This window comes from Mirounga angustirostris, unplaced genomic scaffold (assembly GCF_029215605.1).
Source record: "Mirounga angustirostris isolate CCGP_5_RB_7025 unplaced genomic scaffold, mMirAng1.0.hap1 SCAF_4, whole genome shotgun sequence".
NCBI lineage: Eukaryota > Metazoa > Chordata > Mammalia > Carnivora > Phocidae > Mirounga > Mirounga angustirostris.
Genome location: NW_026991712.1, coordinates 188,093,234 through 188,113,834, shown reverse-complemented (window position 1 = coordinate 188,113,834; position 20,601 = coordinate 188,093,234). Strand labels below are relative to the sequence as shown.

At 65.1% G+C, this 20,601-nt stretch overlaps 1 protein-coding gene across 1 annotated transcript; it reads left to right on the top strand.

Annotated features, from left to right (window-relative positions):
* Positions 1–396: 396 nt before the first annotated feature.
* Positions 397–13,957, top strand: ARHGEF16 (Rho guanine nucleotide exchange factor 16). The gene is made up of 14 exons (XM_045898863.3): positions 397–981; positions 2,750–2,795; positions 3,795–3,964; positions 4,988–5,044; positions 5,401–5,561; positions 7,978–8,130; positions 8,270–8,399; positions 9,196–9,270; positions 9,532–9,624; positions 10,486–10,637; positions 10,961–11,152; positions 12,060–12,133; positions 12,698–12,799; positions 13,342–13,957. The coding sequence occupies exons 1-14, from the start codon at positions 397–399 to the stop codon at positions 13,479–13,481; spliced, it is 2,130 nt and encodes a 709-aa protein (XP_045754819.1). The 3' UTR covers positions 13,482–13,957.
* Positions 13,958–20,601: the final 6,644 nt, after the last annotated feature.

The window sequence follows — 20,601 nt, the reverse complement described above, 5'->3', positions numbered from 1 at the left end:
AGGAAAGATGCAGCTCAGGTCTGCGGGGCCCTAGATCTGTGCGCCCTGCATGCCCCACGCCTGCACCCCCAGTGTGGGGATTTGTCCTCAGTGTGTGTACCCACCAGAGGAAGCAGGTGGCCGCCTGTCCTCTGCCCCAGTCCCAGCAGCCTGGGGCCCTGCAGGCCTGAGCCTCCCGACCCCCCGCACACCTCCCTGGGGAGTCCTGGTGGCTGTGGGCCGTGCCATCCCAGCTCTGCTCCAGGCCTCCAAGCCCCGCGTCCTGAGCGGGGTCTCTGGCCAGGGCAGATGCTGGGAAGCCATGCATGGGCCCGTGTGCAGGGGGGCTGTGGGATGGACGTCTGCATGCTGCCCTCACCTCTGTGCTTTTGCCCCAGGACACCGTGGCCACTCAGCATGTCCCAGCGACACTCGGACAGCTCCTTGGAAGAGAAGCTACTGGAATACCGTTTCCACTCAGAGCTACGGCTTGATGCCAAGGGGAACCCGGCGTCCAGGCTGCCCATGGTCCGGGACTCCCTGCAGGCCGGGGACAATGCCGCCTTCCAGCTCGATACTTCCATGTCCCCACCTCTGTCCCCTAAGGACAAGGAGCCACGGGCCGTCGTCCTGAGCACACAGAGCCCTGCGGCCCGCAAGATGGGCACTCAGCAGCTGATCCCCAGGAGCTTGGCTGTATCCAGCAAGGCCAAGACCCCAGCCCGCCACCAGAGCTTCGGGGCGGCCGTGCTCAGCAAGGAGGCTGCCCGGCGGGACCCCCGGCTCGTCTCCGCCCCCAGCTTCTCCCTGGACGACATGGACGTGGACACGGGCCCCGAGGGAGCGCTCAGACGGAACCTACGGAACCAATCCTACCGGGCGGCCATGAAGGGTCTGGGGGCTCCAGGCAGGGAGAGGGGCCCCATCCAGCTCAGCCCCAAGCTCCAGGCTCTGGCTGAGGAGACCAGCCCACCTTCTGCTCGGTGTCCGGCCAAGAATAAGGTAGGGGCCTGTCCCCCTGGACACTGGGGCGGGGGCCGTGCCTCAAGGGGCCTCGCGAGCTTATAGGCGTAGACGGGGCCTCACCTGATCTTGCGGCTGCTGCCCAGTGAGCACCTACTGCGTGCAAGCACCTGACTCTGTTCATCCCAGTCCCGTGTGGCAGGCCGACTGTGAGCAGAGTGAGAACATCCCCATTTTACAGATGAGGCAGCTGAGGCTCAGAAAGGTCGAGGGCTTTCCCCAGGCCCCCAGGCTCTGGGGTCCCCACTCTCAGCCACAGTGGGGAGCAGAGCCTCTGGAGGGACCGGCCTCTCTCTCTGAGCCCCAAGGGGAGCCAGCCTGCCTGTGGGACAAGTTCCAGGGAGGGCTTCAGAGCAGCACCTGGCTTGGGTCAGTCTGCCTGAGGGGCCCCCGTCCGGGGCTTAGAAGTCTGACGCCCTCTCTGCACGCACGCCCTCCTTCCCCTGCCCCATGGCCCTTCTGCCTCAGTGTTCTGGACAGAACAGGACCGGCGCAGGGCCGGTGGGAAGGGCGCCCTTGCTCGGGGTCCACGTGCCCAGAGTTGACGTCCCAGTGGCCGCCTCTGCCAGGGGCTGCCCCCCAGGACTGAGCTGTGACCCCCGGCCTGGGGAGGAACCAAGCCCACCGTCAGCACGGGCACGTCAGCCTGCAGAGAGGAGCACCGGGGCGGGGCACAGCCCCTCCGTGCCTCCCGGAGACGCCCAGGACCAGGCCAGCTGCCTGCTCACTCACTCACTGCTGGTTCAAGGGTGCAACAGATGTTTCCCGAGTTCTCCCGCATCTGGTGCCGGGGTCCTGAGGGGAGCCCGGCAGGCAGGCCCCCAGGGAGCTCCCAGGGCAGTGAGGGGGCAGGGGGCCCTGGAGTGCTCATGTCGGGGCTGGGGCCATGCAGGGGGCCGACAGAGCCCAGAAAAGAGACTGGCTCCCTGGGAGCTCTGGGTCAGGAGAGGGTCTGGAGGAAGAAGGGTTAAAGCAGAGGTGTGAACAAGGGACACAGGCCTGGAGGCAGGAGGGGCACTGGGGGGGCATGGGGTGGGGGGAGCAGGCCAGGTGTGGCTGGGGCGCCACACCTTCCAGCCCAGCAAGCGTTGTTTCCAGGCCCCAACTCGTTCGAGAAACCAGGTCTCGCTTTCCTGGAACTGGCACAGCTTCTGGGTCAGGAAAAACTGTCCGGCCAAGGAGGCAGGCTCTGAGCAGGCAGCTGGTGGGGCCACAGGTGGGGGCCCTGAGAGCCCTGCCACCCCCACTTTCTCTGCAGTCCTGCCAGCAGCTGGGAGCTAGACTCTGCCTCTCCTGCTGCCCCAGGTCCCAGACTGCGTGGGGCCCCAGCTCCCACCCCTGGGCCTTCTCAGCCCCTCCAACCAGACACGTCCAGGCTTCCCTTCACACCCAGTCGGAACACCCCACTTCCCTGGGCACCCCCTCTTGATTAGTTCCGTCCTGCTGCCTCTTCCAGGCAGCCCTCCTGGATCTGCCTAGCTCTCAGTTAACCTGCCCTGCCTGCTTTGAGCCCCCATTCCACCCCGTCCTACCAGCCCCTACCAGCTCTGCTCGTGGCCCGGCCTCCCTAGCGAGCCGACCTTTATCGAGCACCTTCTGGGTGCCTGGCAGAGCCCCCCCGTTGAGCAGGGCTTCACGCATGGCGCTGTGGGGTCTCTGGGCCCCCGGGTGGAGGGCTTGCTGCAGACTCAGCTGCCTCCCCTCCCTGCTGACTGCTGGCGTTTCTGTGTCTCTCCTGTTTGCACAGAGGACGCTGGGGTGGAAACGCGCACACAAGGGCTCTTTCAAGGACGGTGAGTGGGGCCGAGGGAGGCGACCTCAGGAGGCCGCCGTGGGCCAGGCTGGGCCCAGGGGAGGCTGGTGCAGTGCAGGGAGAACATGCTGAAAGGGATTTCTCCAGGGACAGGAGGTCCCGGTGGCTCATCTGACTATGTCGTCCCGATGGCTCTAGAAAGTTCCCTTGTACTCCCTTCGGCGCCGTTCCAAGGGCAGGGGACAGACAGACCCCAGGAGATGTTTGCCAAGCATGCGTGTGCCAGGCCTGTAGTGGGACGGGTGGGACCAAGGCCAGCCAGAGGCCCCGGGGTGTAGACCCCCATGCTGTGTGCATTGCCCGTTTTCACGGGCATACAGGGAGCTCAGTGTTGAGGGCTCAGGAGGGCCCAGAGCAGTGCGTCAGCCTGCTGAGGGGTGGGATGCCGATGGGCCCCCACAGGGAGGTGGGGGTAGGGGCCTGCCCAGCGGGATGCAGCACCCAGTGGCTGTGCGAGGGCCCAGCCAAGAAGGGCCCTCCCTCCCTGCCAGCCCCCGGCCTCTGTGGACAACCACAGGCCTGGGGGCAGGATCCAGCAAGAGGAGCAATGATGAGCAGGTCTCAGATGGGAAGGAGGGCATGGGGGTTACCCTGAGCCCGGCACCAGCCCGTCACAGTGGGGATGCTGCAGAGCCCGAGAGCGGGAGACTGCGCCTCGGGGGTGAGCTCCGGGAGCCAGCACCCAGTGCTCTCGGCCCAGCCTGGGAACGGCCCCACCCAAGGCGGCCCCTGTGGCTCGGATTCGCCAGCTCAGCCCTGGTCTGAAGGTGCCACATTCTGCACTGGGACGTCACTCCTGTGCTGGGCTGGGGCGGCCCAGCCATGGGAGCCAGCCAGCCGGAGAGGAGCCTGCTCTGGGGGGCCCTGCGCCGCCTGATGCTCTCAGAGCCCCCTTGGGAGGACTCAGCCTGCAGATTCCCAGTGGGACATGCACGCTCAGAGCCCCCAGGCCTGCAGGTGACACATCCCCTCTCCCCAGACCCCGGGTTCTACCAGGAGATCCGGGAGCGGGGCCTGAACACCAGCCATGAGTCTGACGATGACTTGCTCGATGAGCCGTCCAGCCCCGATGGAACGGGAAAGGCGGATGCCCCCATCGTAGTCAAGAGCTACCGGCCTGCCCAGGTCACCTGGAGCCAGCTCCCAGAGGTAGGGCCGAGATGGTGGGCTGAGGCCCTGAGCCCAAGCCCGTGGGCGGTTGGCCCCTCGAAGCCAGCCTGGGTCCTCCTGGGTGGGGAGGAGCCTTCTGGAAGTACCCTCTATGCCGAGCTTGCAGCGGGGAGCCCCCTTCCTGGTGCCCTCAGAGCTGCCCTGCCCTGAGGACACTGTGGGTTTGGGTCTGACGGCGGGGGGGTGGGGAGCCATGAGGGCCGCATGCCATTGGCGCATGTATGACGAGCCTCCCGCACGTGAGCCCCTCGCCCTCTCCCTACTCGGGCTGACCCCCTTCCGAGGGCCCTGCCCCCAGGAGAGTGCCAAGAGGGTCCGAGTGGGGAGACGGGAGGGGAAGGGAGAGAGCCAAGCTCCCACCTCACTGTCCACACCTGAAACGGAGCGAGTCCCTGCCCGGCAGGCCTGCAGGGGGCCCCGGGGAGAGCTTGGCTGGGACAGAGGCCCTAGTGCCCTGAGCAGGTGTGCGGGGAGGTAGGTGTCACTACCCTAGGAGGACAGCCACGCTCCTGACCCATCCCCATCCCCGGAGAGCCCAGGGACAGGGTGCCCTGTAGCCTGGGGGCAGGGAGGGCGGCTGCGGGTGTGTGTCTCCCGGGTCGGGGTAGAGTCCAGGACATGCCACCGGAGATAATGATCCTGGCCACCTGAGCTTGGGTAATCGGAGCCCAGCCTCTGGGCTGGATGAAGAGGCAGGGGATTAGCCGCCTGGCGGCCCCGGGGCCTGCAGGCATGAAGAGCTGGGCCGTCTGCCCGAAACCTCCTGGGCAGGGCGCAGACTCGCCCGCGCCAGTGTGTCTGTGTTGTGGCCCTGTCCCCACATGCCTCTTGGCCCCCAGGCCAGCTCTGCGGACAGAGCCCCCTCCCCACCCCAACAGTGTCTGCCGGCCGCTCCCTCTGGACGCCCATCTTCTTCCTTGGCGGCCCCAGGGCTCTTCGGAGGGGAGGCCGGGCTTCCAGGATGTGCAAAACCCGTGACCCCCAGGCCGGTGTCCTCCTCAGGTGGTGGAGTCCGGCCTCCTGGACAAGCTGCCTGCTGAGGAGCGCAAGAGGCAGGAGGTGAGGGGCTGGGCGGGGGGTCCAGCCCTGTGACCCAGACTTGGTGTGGGTCACACAACACACGTGGGGCAGGACAGCGGCCACGGCGATGCCTCCCCTCTCCTGGCAACGCCCTTGGCTGGGCGGGGGTTCCGTCACCCCTTCTTGGACGCAGGTGGGGGTCCTGTCCAGCATCACAGCCCACAAGAGGCTGAGCCAGAGCGCGTGCGCAGATGTGGGGCTCTGGTCCCCACAGCCGGGCTCACAGCCTCGCCCCAGGTCTGGTCCGAGGGCCCGGGTCCAGCCTGCCCTGCACCCTGACCGTGTCCCCGAGGGGACCGGTGGCCCTGGCAACTGCTCGCTCTCGTCCCCGCCAGGCCATCTTTGAGATCCTCACGTCGGAGTTCTCGTACCAGCACAGCCTGGGCATCCTGGTGGCCGAGTTCCTGCAGTCCAGAGAGCTGCGGGCGACCATGACGCAGACCGAGCACCACCACCTCTTCTCCAACATCCTGGACGTCCTGAGCGCCAGTCAGAGGTGAGGCCCGTGCCCGCCAGGACCCCCGCCCCTGGGGCAGCACGGGGCAAGGCATCTCTGGGGGCTCCCGGATGGGACCATGGGCGGAAGGTTTGGAGCGACCGCTGGCTGGGAGGGGACGCGGGGACCTCCTCAGGCCCTGAGGCCACCGAGCGCTGGGCCCCGTGACAGGCTGAGCACCCCGCCCCCAGCACCCTGTCCCTTGCATGTTTGAGAGGGTGGAGCACCTGCTAGATGGCGTCACCTTCCCTCCAGGTCGCCAGGTGCAGAAGGCAGAGCGACAAGGTGTGGGGTGGCCACGGGACGGAGCGGGCAGGAGGGGCGTCGAGTTGCAGCCTCAGGTCATGTTCTGCCCGGCGGCGTCCGGTGCCCGGCCCAGGGCTCTGGTTGCAGGCTCCAGCAGTAGAGGGGCCGGTGCGGGCCTGTGTGTGCGCGTCCATGTGCCGGAGGGAAGGTGTCTCTGTGCATGCGTGGGTGTGTACGTGTTCACTCCCACGGAGGGCTCAGCCCCACACAGCCTGGGCCCCAGGACACCGCGGGACACCCTCCCTCATGCCTCAGCATCCTCCCTCACCTGAGGAGGGGGGTCCCCTGAGCCCCCTGGAGGACTAGGGTAGGGGCAGGTGAGAGGAGGTGGCTCAGCCCCGGTTCATTCACATCAGCATCAGACCCGTCCCTGAGCCCCACCCAGCACCCGCTACCTGTTGCCCGCATGAAGTCGCAGAGCCACGCAGCGGGAGGGGGTGCGCTCTTGCCCTGGAGACGGGTCCTGCTGCAGAGCTTCAGTGACCAGCCTGGGGAAGCCTGCAACCTTTGACTCCACGGGGCTTGGGAGAGGCGGCTGCCCTCCACCCAGCTCTGACCCTTTGCTCCATGTCCCCAAAGCACAGCGGAGGGTGTGGGCCCACCCTTGGCCAGCCGTCCCGTTGGTGCTGAGCTCCCCAGGGCCTCTGGCCGGCCTCTGGCCAGTCCAGCCTCCTCCCCCAGCCGGGTGCTGGCACCTCCTAGCCATTCACAGTGGCCTCTCTGGGAATCAGTTTTCTTGGGTCAGCAGCTCATGGCTACCTTTCCCAGAACTTTCTCAGAAACCCTTGGAATCGCCTGGGGGAGGTGCTGACCGGCGTGGCCCACCCACCCAGACACAGGCGTGTGGCCCTGCATCTGGGCAGCTGGGGCCTCCCGAGCCCTCCCTGAGGGGGCAGGTCCTTGTCTGTTCCTGACACACCGTCCCCCTCTGCCTGGGCTGCCCAGGACCTGGGGCTCTCAGAGTATTCCCCCTTGTGGGACGCATGGTGCCCCCGAGGCTGGAGGGTCAGGCAAGGCCCAGCGGGCAGGGTCCTGAGGGATCCCCGTCCTCAAAACGGGGGCTTGTTTGCCCTCCCTGAGACCCGCACCAGCCTTACCAAGGGTAACCAGAGCAAGGCCCCCATCTTCCAGGGGGGTGGGGTTGCCCATCCTCCCCCCCAGGTGGTACCCCCGTCCCAGGTGCTAGATGGGGCTGACGGCAGGCCCCGTGGTGCCTGCATTGTTGAGGGCCTGGCACGTCCTCCCTCCCTCCGCCCCCGGCCTTGTCCCCTAGCCCTGACTCACTGTCACAATGCTGGATCCCATCCCTCCCACCGGGCGGGGTAAGCAGTAAGAGCACGTGCAGCTGGCCGTCCCCGGCCTGGTCAGCCCCAGGTTGGGGGTTCAGGCCGCCGGGGGGGTGGATATGTGCTTGGGGACGCAGCTCTCTGCCCTCCAGAGGTCAGCCAGCTGTCTCATCTTCCAGACAGGGCTGCCTCGGGCAGTCCCAGGAGCCCAGCTAAACGGGGCTTTCAGAGTCGGGTACGGGAGAGACTCGGTCATTGGAGGAGGCGGAAGGCCAGGATGGGGCCGAGGAGCCTCCGGGAAGGGGGAGGCCCTCCCGGCTGCCTTGGCCAGGGCCTGGGGAGGTGACGGGGCCTCGGGTCCACCAGACGTCCTGGTGCCCGTCCAGCCAGGCCCAGCTGTGGTAGCAGTGGTCTGCAGAAGCAGAAGCATGGTCAACCCCAGTCAGCGTCCTCCTGATCTCCGCGGCCAAGTATGATCTCAGAAGGGGACCCCAGGAGGAAGCGGGGCCTGGTGGCCACCGCTGGGCAGTCCACCCGGAGCCCCCGTCCGCACATCGAGCTGGGCAGAGGGTGCGGTCTGACCCAAGCCCCGGGAATCGAATCGGAGGGACAGGTTCTCCGTCCTGCCTGTCTGCGTGTCTCCTGGAATCTCTGCCAGAATCTAACCGGAGCTGGCCTTGGGTTTGCCCAGTCATTCCCGGCTTAAGAGGCTCATCTGTCCTGGGGTCTTCCCGGGCGGCGGGCCCCCACGCGCCTGCTGGGTTCCCGCCGCGTGTGCCGTGGCGGTGGACGGCCGGGCCTTCACCGCACTCCCGCCCGGTTAGGTTCTTCGAGGCCCTGGAGCAGCGGCACAAGGCAGAGGTTTGCGTGGAGGACATCAGCGACATCTTGGAGGAGCACGCCGAGCGGCACTTCCACCCCTACGTCGCCTACTGCTCCAACGAGGTCTACCAGCAGCGCGCCCTGCAGAGGCTGACGTGAGCGCGGCCTCCCCGCGGCCGGGGGCCCACTCCGGGCGCCCTGGTCTGGGAGCACGTTCCTGCGCGCCGCCCGGCTCGTGCCCGCTGCACCTGGCCTCGCGCCGCCGCCGACGGCAAGCCCTGCTCTCTGTTGCAGAAACAGCAACACCGCCTTCCACGAGGCCCTGAAGGAGATCGAGAAGCGTCCCGCATGCGGGGGTCTCCCCATGATCTCCTTCCTGATCCTCCCCATGCAGAGGGTGACTCGGCTGCCCCTCCTGACGGACGTGAGTATGCCGCGCAGACCCCCGCCGGGGAAGGAGGTCGGCCCGGTCCCCCGCTTCCGGTCGAGCACCGCTCCTTCACGACCCTCCCCGGCGCTCCTCGGTCCTCACGGGTCGGCTTTCACGGCCTTCACCCGCGAGGCTCCCTGCCCGGAACCTTCCAGCACTTTGTGGGTTTGCATGCACTTCTTTGTAGGTTCGCAGGGTTCATTCGCACGGACGAGGCAGGACCAGCCTGGGCACCACTCACTGCCCCTCGGTGGATGGAGCGAGGGGCTCTAGGAGCTCCCTGCAGCGGCTTGCTCCTCTGTGATGCCTGCTCCCGGGGCCGAGGGGCGGGTGGGGGTGAGAGGCACACGTGCACGCCCACACGCACACACGTGCACACAGCGCGTGCACACACGGCCGGAGCCCGCTAGGCCCCCGGAGGCAGCACGTGCCTCATGCCTGGAGGACCGTCGGTCCAGGCCAGATGGGACGTCAGGCCTTCCGGGGCCCCTCGGAAGTGTCGAAATAGAGGCTGTGGGGGCCCCCCCAGACTGGACCGAGACAGCCGAGGCCTGGAAGGGCTGGGGTCCTGGGAGGGTGCCCTCTCCAGGGTCCCACCCACCAGAGCCTGACCTGGCAGAGCCGTCTGGGGGCTGTGCACCCCCGTGGGGCCTGGCAGGAGCCCGCTGGACACGGGCTCTCAGCCTCCCCGCGGCCCCCACCTGGGTGTGCTGTTGGGGGGTCCTCTGCCGCATGTGGCCCCGAGCACAGCCGGGTACATAGTGCCTGAGATGCGGGGTCCCCTCTGCAGACTCTGTGCCTCAAGAGTCAAGGCCATCCCGAGAGATACAAGGCCGCCAGCCGCGCCCTCAAGGCCATCAGCAAGGTGAGGGGGGTCCAGGGGAGAGGAGGGGGCACCTGGACCGAGCCAAGGTCTGCCCCTGCCCCCACCCACTGGTGGGGACCCCGAAAGCAGGTTTCCACATCATCCGCGTCAGGCTTTTCACGGTGCTGATGGGGAAACCAAGGCCCAGAGGGAGTGGGGCTTGAACCTGATGGGTGAGCCCGTCGGGGGGCGGCAGCGAGGACAGCCCCGGGGCGGGGGGCCACAGCCCGCAGCACAGCCTGCTCTCCGGCCCCCCTGCAGCTGGTGAAGCGGTGCAATGAGGGGGCCCACAAGATGGAGCGCACGGAGCAGCTGTACACGCTGCATACACAGCTGGACTTCAGCAAGGTCAAGGTGGGCGCTCCGACCCCTCCTGAGCCGGCTCCTCGGAGGTCGGGTCACAGCCTCGGGGCCTCTGCCTCAGCCTCTCCAGGCCCGTTTCCCCACCGGGGAGCGTCCCTTGTGACTCCTGCCCCCTTGTCCGCAGAGGCTCAGCTCTGCCGCCCTGCTGCCTGGGGTCTCTCTGGCCTCTGCCCCCACCCCCAGGGCTGCCCCGAGGGCTTGCCCCCGGCCAGGGCTCCTCGCAGCTCCCTGAGAACGGGGAAAGGACAATGTTGGGGCCAGTTCACATCTTGGCCTCCCTCAGTCTGGGGAGGGGTCTAGACATCCTACAGGCCCTCCGAAGCCCCCTGGCCAAGTCTAGCAGCAAGAGGCGCAGACGGACGGACACTTTCCCATGGGAATGCTCTGCGGGACTTGGCCCGGAGGCAGCTCTGTGGGCCCAGCCTCCGCTTGTCCTCGCTTGGGCTGGGCTGCCGACCTCCAGGGGCTGCCCGGGAGGCTGGAGTGACCGAGGGAGGGCACAGAGGTCTGGAAAAGGGTGTGAGGGGTGTGTGGAGGCTTCCCCACGATGGCCTTCGCTCTCCGGCTCGGGGACAGTGATCGGCGGGTGCTAGGAGAGCCCCTGGGCCTGGCTGGAGGCAGGACGGGCCTGTCCTGGTTGCTGGGCAGGATCTGGGCCCGGGACCTGGCACAGAGCCGCTGTCCCATTTGTGCCTGTCGGCCAACAGAATAGCCCTTTGTCTGAGGGGAGGCCACATCTCCCCGTCTTCCTTGGTCTAGCCAGGGAGGCCGGTCACCCAGTCCTTAGAGGCAGGGATCCCCGCCCATCCTTGCCGCCCCCCAGCTCCGGCACCCACCGGCTCTTCCTTCCAGTCCCTCCCACTGATCTCAGCCTCCCGCTGGCTGCTGAAGCGTGGGGAGCTCTTCGTGGTAGAAGAAACTGGGCTTTTCCGAAAACTAGCCAGCCGGCCCACGTGCTACCTATTTCTGTTCAACGACGTTCTGGTGGTCACCAAGAAGAAAAGGTGGGCCACCTGGGTGCCGGGCTGTGTGGCCTTGCGATCGGGGCTAGAGGGGTGTGGGGGCAGCCGCCTGAGCCTCCTCTGACCTCAGAACTGAGGGCCCCCTCCCAGCCTGGCCTGTCCCTGGCAGCGGCCGGGTGCCTTTCACTGCCGGCAGACCAGGGTCTGCCCACCCAGGCCACAAGGACGAGAATGCACATGGCCTCTGTTTTCTGGGGGGCAGTTTCAGGTGCATCCTTCTGGCTGCGTGCCCCCCAGCTGGGCAGGAGCCCCAGGCTGCCCACAGACCCCCTGTCACATCTGGCCGCCCACCTGTCTCCCTACAGCGAGGACAGCTTCATGGTTCAGGACTATGCCCAGGTGGACCACATCCGGGTCCAGAAGATGGAGCCCTCCGACCCCTCTCTGCTGGGGGGCGGCGGCAGCCGCAGCTCCTCGGTGCCACACCCCTTCCAAGTGACCCTGTTACACAACAGTGAGGGCCGCCAGGAGCAGATCCTGCTGTCCTCCGACTCGGCGTGAGTCAGGGGAGGGCTCCCGGGAGGAGGGGTCTATGCCGTCGAGTTCTTGAGCACCTGCTGTGTGCCGGGCCCTGCAGCAGGGGCCAAGGGCAGCCTAGTCCTCCCAGAGGTCACACTGCTTGGAGGGGGGACGCCTCAGCCAGACGAGCAGCTGGACCGTCGGCTGTGTCCAGGGGCACCAACGAAGCAGGAAGTCAAGGCAGGGAAGGGAGCACCAGGTGGGGGCAGCCTGACTGGCACGGTGCCGTTTGGGGAGCAGGGCCTGCCAGAGGCACAGCAGTGCAAAGGCCCTGAGGTAGGAGGCCTCTGCTGAGAAGCAGCCCGGAAGCCGGCAGGGCCAGAGCCCAGGTGCCAGCAGTGGGGGGTGGTGAGGTCAGAACCATCTAGAAGGGGGGCTGGGCAGCACACAGAGATGACAGCACAGCGGGGGCTCAGCAGATGACGGAGGAAGGGACGAGGCTGGCTTGTGTCCATGCTCCGTCCAGATGAGAAACTGAGGCTAAAGGTTAAAAACCGTGAACTGACACGGGGCAGTGGGCTTGGGGCCCAGCGCCAGCAGACAGGGTGGCCTGGGGTGTGGGGGTGCGGCTGCTGCCTGACTCTGGGACCCTGGGCAGGTGAGACTCAGGGTCAGCCTGCCTGCCACTCTTTCTTGCCCTGTGACTTCCCACACATGGTCCCTCAGTGGTTTATGGGGCTCAGGAAAGGGCGCCCCAGCAGCGTGAACCTTCATCGTCATTGCCCGTCGCACCTTGAGGGCTGTGGGGCACGCTCAAGGAACCCCCGGCCACGTGACACCCCATCTCTCCATGGTGCTGCACTGGGGGCGGGGCGTGTGAAGCCAGAGGTCCCCAGGCTGGCGAGAGTGGCCTCAGGGCCTCACGCACCCCTTCTCCACCTGCAGGAGTGACCGGGCCCGGTGGATCACTGCGCTCACTCACCGGGAGAGGCAGGGGAAGGGCCCCACCAACAAAGGAGGTAAGCGTCTGCTCCACCCTGAACAGGGCTCACAGCCCCTTCCCCGGGCCTGGGCAGGGGGTTGGCATGGAGCTAGGAGGCACTGTCCAGCCCTCTGTCCGTGCCACTGCCTGCCCCCAGGGTGACCCACCCAGGCGAGGGACCCCAGAGCTGTGTCTGTGTGTGTCTGTCCGTGCACAGCGACCCAGCTCTGTCCCAGGGCCTCCCCTTCCATGCCGGGGAGAGAATGCTGCCCCATGCCCAGGGACTGGAGCCGACTGAGGCCACAGCGGGGCAGCCGGCTGGCCCGTCGATCTGTCGCCCCGGCTCCAGCCCTGCCCCTTAGAAGCCGGGTGCCCCCTCTGCTGGTGCTGGTGCTTTGGCTCTGAAATCAGGAGCAGCCTGTCCTGGCGCCTCTGGACGGAAGCTGCCACGTGTCCAGAGCCCCCAGGCCCCACCGAGACCAAGCCACAGGGGACCTGTTAGGAGGCGGAGCGCTGTCCGACTGGGGGCTGCCGAGCTCCTGGCCCTTGCGCTCTCAGGGACAGCTGTGTCACTGACACCCGCCCCCACCCGCCCCTGCAGACCTGCGCCAGGTAGAGATCACCAAGGCCTACTTGGCCAAGCAGGCGGATGAGATCACGCTGCAGCAGGCGGACGTGGTCCTGGTCCTGGAGCAGGAGGATGGTGAGCACGCCGGGGCTGGACCTGGGTGGTGGCGGGATGTAGGCGGAGTGGACCCCAGAGGGAGAGGCCAGCGGCCCTGCAAATGTCTGGACCACACCAGGTGCGGGCAGCTGACGCTGAGCCTGGCCCCCCAGAAGCGATTTCTGCGCCTGCTTATGGTGGGCCTGATCCGAGGCCCCTCAGCACCCTCCCTCAAGGACCTCTTCAAACGTCCCTGAGTCACAGGATCAAAATCAGCTTCTCTGTCACTCTGTGTCCTCCGCGGGAGGAGGGAGGCTCTGCTCCTCCTGGGGGCCCCCCTGCACACGCCTGCACAGGGCATGTGAAGTTGGCTGGGGCCAGCTCAGCCCCTGACGCCAGTGTCCCGGCTGAGCAGCTGCTAGAGGACCGGGTGCCCCTGTGACCTGGAGCCAGGCCCTCTTGGCAGGAGCGGGTGGTGGTCAGCCCTATGGGAGGCCTGGCCCTGGCAGCTTCTGTAACAGCGGCTCCGAGGGCTGGGGGTGCCCGGATCCTGCCCTCACCTGCCCCACATCTGTGTTCAGGATGGTTTTACGGCGAGCGGCTGAGAGATGGGGAGATGGGCTGGTTCCCCGAGGACTTTGCCCGGTGCATCACCAGCCGTGTGGCCGTGGAGGGCAACGTGCGCAGGATGGAGCGGCTGCGCGTGGAGACGGACGTGTAGCCCGCCCTGCCCAGCACCTAGCCGAGCTCTGCTTCCATCCACACTCCAGTGAGCGGCCAGGCTCCTGGACGAGGTGGGCTTGTCCCAGGAGCCTGAATAGTCCATGGGTCCCCGCGAGGCCCCGTGGTCTGCGGTACCGGATCCAGACTCTTCCAGGGAGGAAGTTCACACGTGCTGCCCGCCCCCGGGGAGCATCCTCCATGCCAGCTCGGGGCGGGGGGGGGGGGGGCCAGGTCGCCTGACCCCTGGCCAAACCCCAGGGAGGAGCCCTGCCCTTCCTCCAGCACCCTGTGCTCCCGCAGGGCAGTTGTGCAGGATGTGGGCCCAGCTCCCTCCCTCGTCCTCATGTGGAACAGAGGGCTTGGCATCCAGGGCGCCCCACTTTTGGAGAGGAGGTCCCGCCAGAGGGAGGTGACACTGCGGGGCCAGTGCTGAGTTGCTGAGGTTTTCATAAACATTAAAGTATTTCTTTAACACCTGGATTTCCATGGAAATCCTCACCCAGGAGGCCAGATGAGTCCCTGCAAAATGCCCAAGGTGCCGTGGGCCAGGCTTGCTCCCCGAGTGTGGGCGCCTGTGTCAGGTCCTGGGGCCTTGTGTGGCCCCCTTGTTCATGGTCACCCCATGCTCCTCTGTGGCCTTGGCCTGACTGTCCACATGGAGCGTCGTGGGCAAAGCCAGTGGCTCCTGACCCCCATCCCCACACACTCCCTTGCAGGGCTCAGCCTGGCCAGTGGGTCTGGGGACCCCACTGGAATGTCCCCCCGGCGCCCACCTCCCTCACAGCCCATCTGCTCCCCCAGGCCCTGGACGTGCGTTTGGGGAGGGGCAGGCTGGCCTGGGCTCTTCGCTGCTAGGCCAGGCTGGAAGGCTGGGTCGTGCCCTGCCGCCCTGCGATGCCTCTGCCCCTGTCCAGTGCCCCTCTCGGCCTGGGCAGTGTCGTCCTTGGGGTGAGGGCTCGCTGGGGCTCCGGCTTCGGTTTGAAAGCCAGGGCTGTGGCTCCCCACCTCCCAGCCGGAAGTGGGTGATTGGGCCGGCCGTCCCTCTGCCCCGCCCAGCCCTGGGCCGGCGGGAGGGGACTGAGCCAGTGGGAGGGCCGAGGGGGGAGGGGCCGCCCTGAGCCCCGCCCACTGTGGCTCCCCACCTCCCAGCCGGAAGTGGGTGATTGGGCCGGCCGGCCCTCTGCCCCGCCCAGCCCTGGGCCGGCGGGAGGGGACTGAGCCAGTGGGAGGGCCGAGGGGGGAGGGGCCGCCCTGAGCCCCGCCCACTGTGGCTCCCCACCTCCCAGCCGGAAGTGGGTGATTGGGCCGGCCGTCCCTCTGCCCCGCCCAGCCCTGGGCCGGCGGGAGGGGACTGAGCCAGTGGGAGGGCCGAGGGGGGAGGGGCCGCCCTGAGCCCCGCCCACTGTGGCTCCCCACCTCCCAGCCGGAAGTGGGTGATTGGGCCGGCCGTCCCTCTGCCCCGCCCAGCCCTGGGCCGGCGGGAGGGGACTGAGCCAGTGGGAGGGCCGAGGGGGGAGGGGCCGCCCTGAGCCCCGCCCACTGTGGCTCCCCACCTCCCAGCCGGAAGTGGGTGATTGGGCCGGCCGGCCCTCTGCCCCGCCCAGCCCTGGGCCGGCGGGAGGGGACTGAGCCAGTGGGAGGGCCGAGGGGGGAGGGGCCGCCCTGAGCCCCGCCCACTGTGGCTCCCCACCTCCCAGCCGGAAGTGGGTGATTGGGCCGGCCGGCCCTCTGCCCCGCCCAGCCCTGGGCCGGCGGGAGGGGACTTAGCCAGTGGGAGGGCCGAGGGCGGGGGAGGGGCCGCCCTGAGCCCCGCCCACTGACTCAGGTAAGGGAAGGAATGTAGCACCTTGACCTCCAAGGTGACGTCCATGGCCTCAGGCAGTCGGGGGGCCCGGCCTAGGTCAGAGCTCAGACCGCACCGGCCGTCCTGGGCGGGGACTCTGCCTGATGGGGGGACGGGACAGGTCAGGGCTCAGGGACGGCTGCAGGGCGGGGGTTCTCCGGAGTCAGCCCCAGGTAGCTCCACCCACTTCCTGTGCGGCTGGGAATCTGGGACCCCGACCTTCCCACCTGTGAGCTAGGTGAGCTCCCTGCTCTTTCCGCAGAGCCGCGGCCGGGCTGAGCAGGCAGCCAGGGCCCGGCGTGGGCGCGCGCCAGGCAGGGGCGGGGGCGGCATCTTGGTGGAAGCCCGCTCCCCCCCGAAGGAGGCCCACCCGCTTGCTCTCACCGCTGACCCCCCAACGGGGAGGGCAGGTCTGTCTACTGTCCACCCTCTGGCAGGGACAGGTTCAGTGAATGGGGCAGAGAGAGCTTGGACGGCCCTGGAGCCACGCCCTTAATGTCCTGACCTGGGGCCAAGACACAGCCTCGGGTCCTCCGGTCTGCAGTGGCTGAAGCCCCCTCTACCTCCCAAGCAAGCAGGAAGAATGCTTAGCCGGGAGGAGGGATGTCCCCGGATGCGGGGGGGGGGGGGGCGCTGCTGGGGGGGGTTGGGTCCGCCCGGGCAGGGCCAGCTCAGGACAGACACCCTTCAAAGAGGAATCGGGAAGCAGAGGGCCGGGCTGCTTCGGTCTGGAGGGGCCCAGGCGGGTGCACGATGGAGAGGAAGCCCAGGGCTTACCCCAGCGCCAGTGCCCACTCGAGACCCCCCGAGGGGTCTCTGCTCGGTCTGGGGTCCCTGCCTGGGGGCAGAGCAGACCAGCCCAAACCCTGGCCCTTCCCAGGGTGAGGCTGCTCTGACCTGCCTTCGGGCAGAGCTGGTCTTAAGACCTTTCTGCCTCCCACCTCCAGACACCAGGCCGTCCTGGAAGAACCCTGCTGCACCTGCTGTGTTGGGGCGGGGTCTCCAGAGGCTGTTTAGCCCAGCGCCTCCTCCCGGCCAGCTGCACGGCCCCTTTTGTTGCAGGCGGGGAAACAGGCCCCAAGAGCCTCTGCCCATTGCTGGGAGCCACCCAGGCTTCCTGGGACGTCAGCCAACCCCAATGGGGCCCAGTGGGAAGAGACACCAAGGTGTCCCAGCCCACCCACTTGCTGTTAGGACCACTCCGGAACATTCTGGGGCCTTTCTGCAGGGAGGACCCACCTCCCTTGAGGGCCCGGGTGGCTGGCGGAGGGCACTTCGGCCATGCCCGCAGCCCTAAAGACATCCAGTGCCCCCAGGTGTCCGTGGTGGCACCCCAGCAGTGCCTGGGGCTCCTCATGCCCCACGCCATGACGAGAGCCCCCAGACTCCCTGACTCTTGCCCCTTAGGCATGCAGGTTGGCATCTCCATCCAGACCTTCGTGGGCCCTGGGTGTCCCTGAATCCCGCACACTTCATCATCACCCTTGGTTACTGCCATTGATACCGAGATTAGCCCCATGTTACACACCCCCAACCCCCTCCCCCCAGCTGTCACCTGTCAGCCCGTCCCTGGGCGCTCTTGGGCCTGGGGTCGCACCAGATCGGGGGCCCTCCGCCCCTTGCAGGGCTCCTAATATGGTTCGGGGCTTCATGCATCCTTTTGCCAGATAAACCCGCGGGCACAGATGGGTCTTGTTGTCGCGTTGAAGGATGTCGTACCTGGTACTGTTTCCTGGTTCATCACGGCCTCTGCTGAAGCTCTACCGACCTTCATAGGTTTTACACACTTCATAGGATATCCATGCTTTTCACTCTGATTCCTAGTCGCGCTCATTCATCTGCTGGCCCTTCTGCATCCCAAGTCCTGCCCCACTGGGCCCCCGAGCAGGGTTCTCTCTTCCCCACAGCCTCACGTCCTAGTTTCTAGCTCTCACCGAGTGGGGCCTGGGGAGCTCCACTGGGAGGGGCGGGGGGGGGGGGGACAGGAGACATGCTGGTGTCCAGTCTCCCTCCCAGGGAAGCTGTTTGCTCCTCCCACAGTGTTTAAGGGGCCCTACCCAGGCCCCGTCCATCTGGGGGACCCCATCTCCCAGACTGCATCCTCCCGGGGGAAGGACAGCCAGAGCTGGGGGCTCCCGGGTCAGGGCCAGGGAAGTGGATAGCGCAGGGAGGAGAGAGCAGGGCTCCAGGGTGTGTTGGGCGGGCATTGCCGGCCCGCAAGCCTTCACTCAGAGACTTGAGCCCCTGGTTTCTCCACCAGACTTGCAAGAGATTCTTGATGCATGATCACTGTCGACAAAGGTCCTGTCTGTACCCACCCCGGTTTTCCAAGAATTTATATCCTGAAGAGATGCTGAATTCTACAGAATGCTCTTTCTGCTTCCGTCAATCATCCGATTTCTCGTCTCCCCAAATACGTCAACGCATTTTGTGTGTTAGACTGTCCTGGCATTTTAGTCAAGTGCAATCCCCATTGGATCGAGCTGATATTATTTTTTAAATATTTTTGAGTGGTGCGGCGCCTGGGTGGCTCAGTCGGTTAAGCATCCGACTCTTGGCTTCAGCTTAGGTTTTGATCTCGGGGTCATGAGATCCAGCCCCGAGTCGAGCAGGGAGTCTGCTTGAGGATTCTCCCTCTCCCTCTGTCCCTCCTGCTCATGTGTGGATGAGGATTTCTGCATACACATGACGAGTCTGTAATCTCTCCTTGTACCACCCCCACCTGGTTTTAGAACCAGGTTATACTGGCCTCATGGAATGAAGTGAGCTGCTTTTCTTCTTTTTAGAGGTTCCGGAACAATTCACATTAGACAGCTTCACCATGTCTAGAAACTGGCACACCCACCCACACGGGCTGACGTCTCAGGCACTCCTGGGTGTGGTGTTGGGCTCCCGTTACTATTTGCATTTACTTACGTTACTGGCTCATTCAAGTTTTTTTATTTCTACCAACACCAATCCTGGCATTTCATATTTTCCCTCAAAACTTACCCATTTTTTTAAAAAAATTTCAAGTTCCTTGTATGTGGTCACTCTTAATATCATTTTTACGTCTTACTCTTCATCATGTCTGTGCGTTAATTCTTCCTTCTGTGTTTTCTCTGTTTAAAAAAAAATCATCGGGCGCCTGGGTGGCTCAGTTTGTTAAGCGACTGCCTTCGGCTCAGGTCATGATCCCGGAGTCCCGGGATCGAGTCCCGCATCGGGCTCCCTGCTCAGCGAGGAGCCTGCTTCTCCCTCTGACCCTCCCCCCTCTCATGTGCTCTCTCTCTCTCATTCTCTCTGTCTCAAATAAATAAATAAAATCTTTAAAAAAAAAATCATCAATCCTCCTAGTTCTTTTCTTCCTTACTCATCTTCAAAGGGGTTTTCGTTTTGTTAAGTGTTGCATCGTTCTCCATTTGTGAGTGTGAAGTTTATATACATAGATACAAATTCTGTGTATATGAATAGGATGAACGTGTGAATATGAGCATAAATATCTGTATACCACGTGCGTTAAAGCTTACTAAACTTTTATCATTGCTTATGTCCTGTTTGCTTGACCTATTTTTTTTTTTTTTTTTTTAAAGAACACGTTAAAATCACCAGCTGGTACAGATTATTTCCAGCTACAGCATCAGTCCTGCGAATTTCCGAGCCTCCGCGGTCACTTGCATACATCCGCACCCGGATTTCCACACCACCACTTCTGATGTGTTTCACCCCGAAAACATTAAAGCTCCTACCCCAGCTTTCTTTTGATTTGCTTCGTATATGTCTACGTCCATCCTTCTAGGGGCATCTTTCACAGTTCAAATACCCTTGAGCAGCATCTAAGGCCGCGCTGGGACCCAGGTTTTGATTGTCCCTTGTCCCCATTTATGGGCCTTGCGGATCTACTTTCTTACTCCGCTTGTCTTTCCTCCTTCCCCGCCTTCCAGCGGAGTGAGGACACGTCCTCCAGGGGCTGAAAGGCTGCCCAGCCTGCCCGTATCCCTGCAGGGAGCGGGGCTGCCTCACTCCGGTGTGCTTACCCCGCCAGCGTCCGTGGTCTGTCCGTGTCCCTCGCCAGCAGGGAGGGCCCTGGCACGCTCTCCCCGCCCCTGCTGTCGCTCACTGTGAATGTTTGCTTCTCTTTGCCACTAGGTGACACGGGAACATGTCGCTGCACCTGCAGGTCTTGCTCTTCTTGCTGGCGAGCATCCTCCAGGCACGGTTTCAGCTCTGGCTTCCAAGGTTAACCCCCAGGAAGTAACCCTGGCTTTGTTTTTCAGACACTTTAACAACACACACATTTCGAGTTTCAAAAATTTTTCTTTGGTGCTTTGAGAACAGAACGTCACTGTCCTGGTTTCCAGAGTTTCAAGTCTGATGCCACGCGGATCTCTGTTCTTTTTTCCTGGGCCTTTTAGGATCTCCTTGCTGGTGATTTCCTTAAAATTCTTTAGAGCATGAGTGGCTTACTCCTGTTCTGCCGTGTGGAGCCCTTTCAGTCTGAGATCCACCTCTGTTGTTGCTTCCTGCTGATTTTTTCCCTCTCGATCTAGAGCTTCATTAGAGGAGGTTAACGCCTCCCCTCCTCCGCTTCCATTAACCTTCCTCCTCTGGTGTCCCCTCCCTCCGAGCCTCCCTGCCGCTCTCAGCAGAGGCCCTGGACTACAGAGCCCACTGTCCAGCCCCTGTTCCTCCCGGAAGAGCTTCTTCCTGTATGGTCACCAGCCTGGCCCCCCATCCTGTCCTGGGGCCCTCATTACATTTACTTGAAAGCCTGAACACTGCAGCCCATTAACTGGCTTTCTCTGCTACGGGCCGTTCCCTAGTTGTCTGTTTAAGGGGACGTGGCTGCCAGAACCCTCCTCATTTCACTCAGCAAGACCCTTTGCCTTGAGGGTATCTGCTAGCTGGGCTGGTGTTGGAGGCGACTGGGGGCTACAGCCCAGACCCTAAGTGCCCGGTGTGGCCATCTGGGTCCAACCCAGTCTACTGGGCAGCCCCCTCTGCTGTTTCCACCCTCAAGACAGGAGGGGTGGGGTGCCCATGTTGCCCCCCCACATCACTCATGCGCTCGGGCCAGCCTCCTCCCCGCGGGGCCATGCTCCCACACGCAGACCAGCCCCGCGTGCCCCTCCCAGACCAGGAGCCAGGACACACCCCAACTCTCCTCGTGTGCCACCCCCACCCCCAGGGAGGGGCAGGGACCAGCTGGGGCCGGGCGCCTGTGGGGCCTCCCTGGTCCGGAGGACGTTCCTGTCCAAACACTCTCCTGCTGACGCACTGGGACGCCAGCACCGTG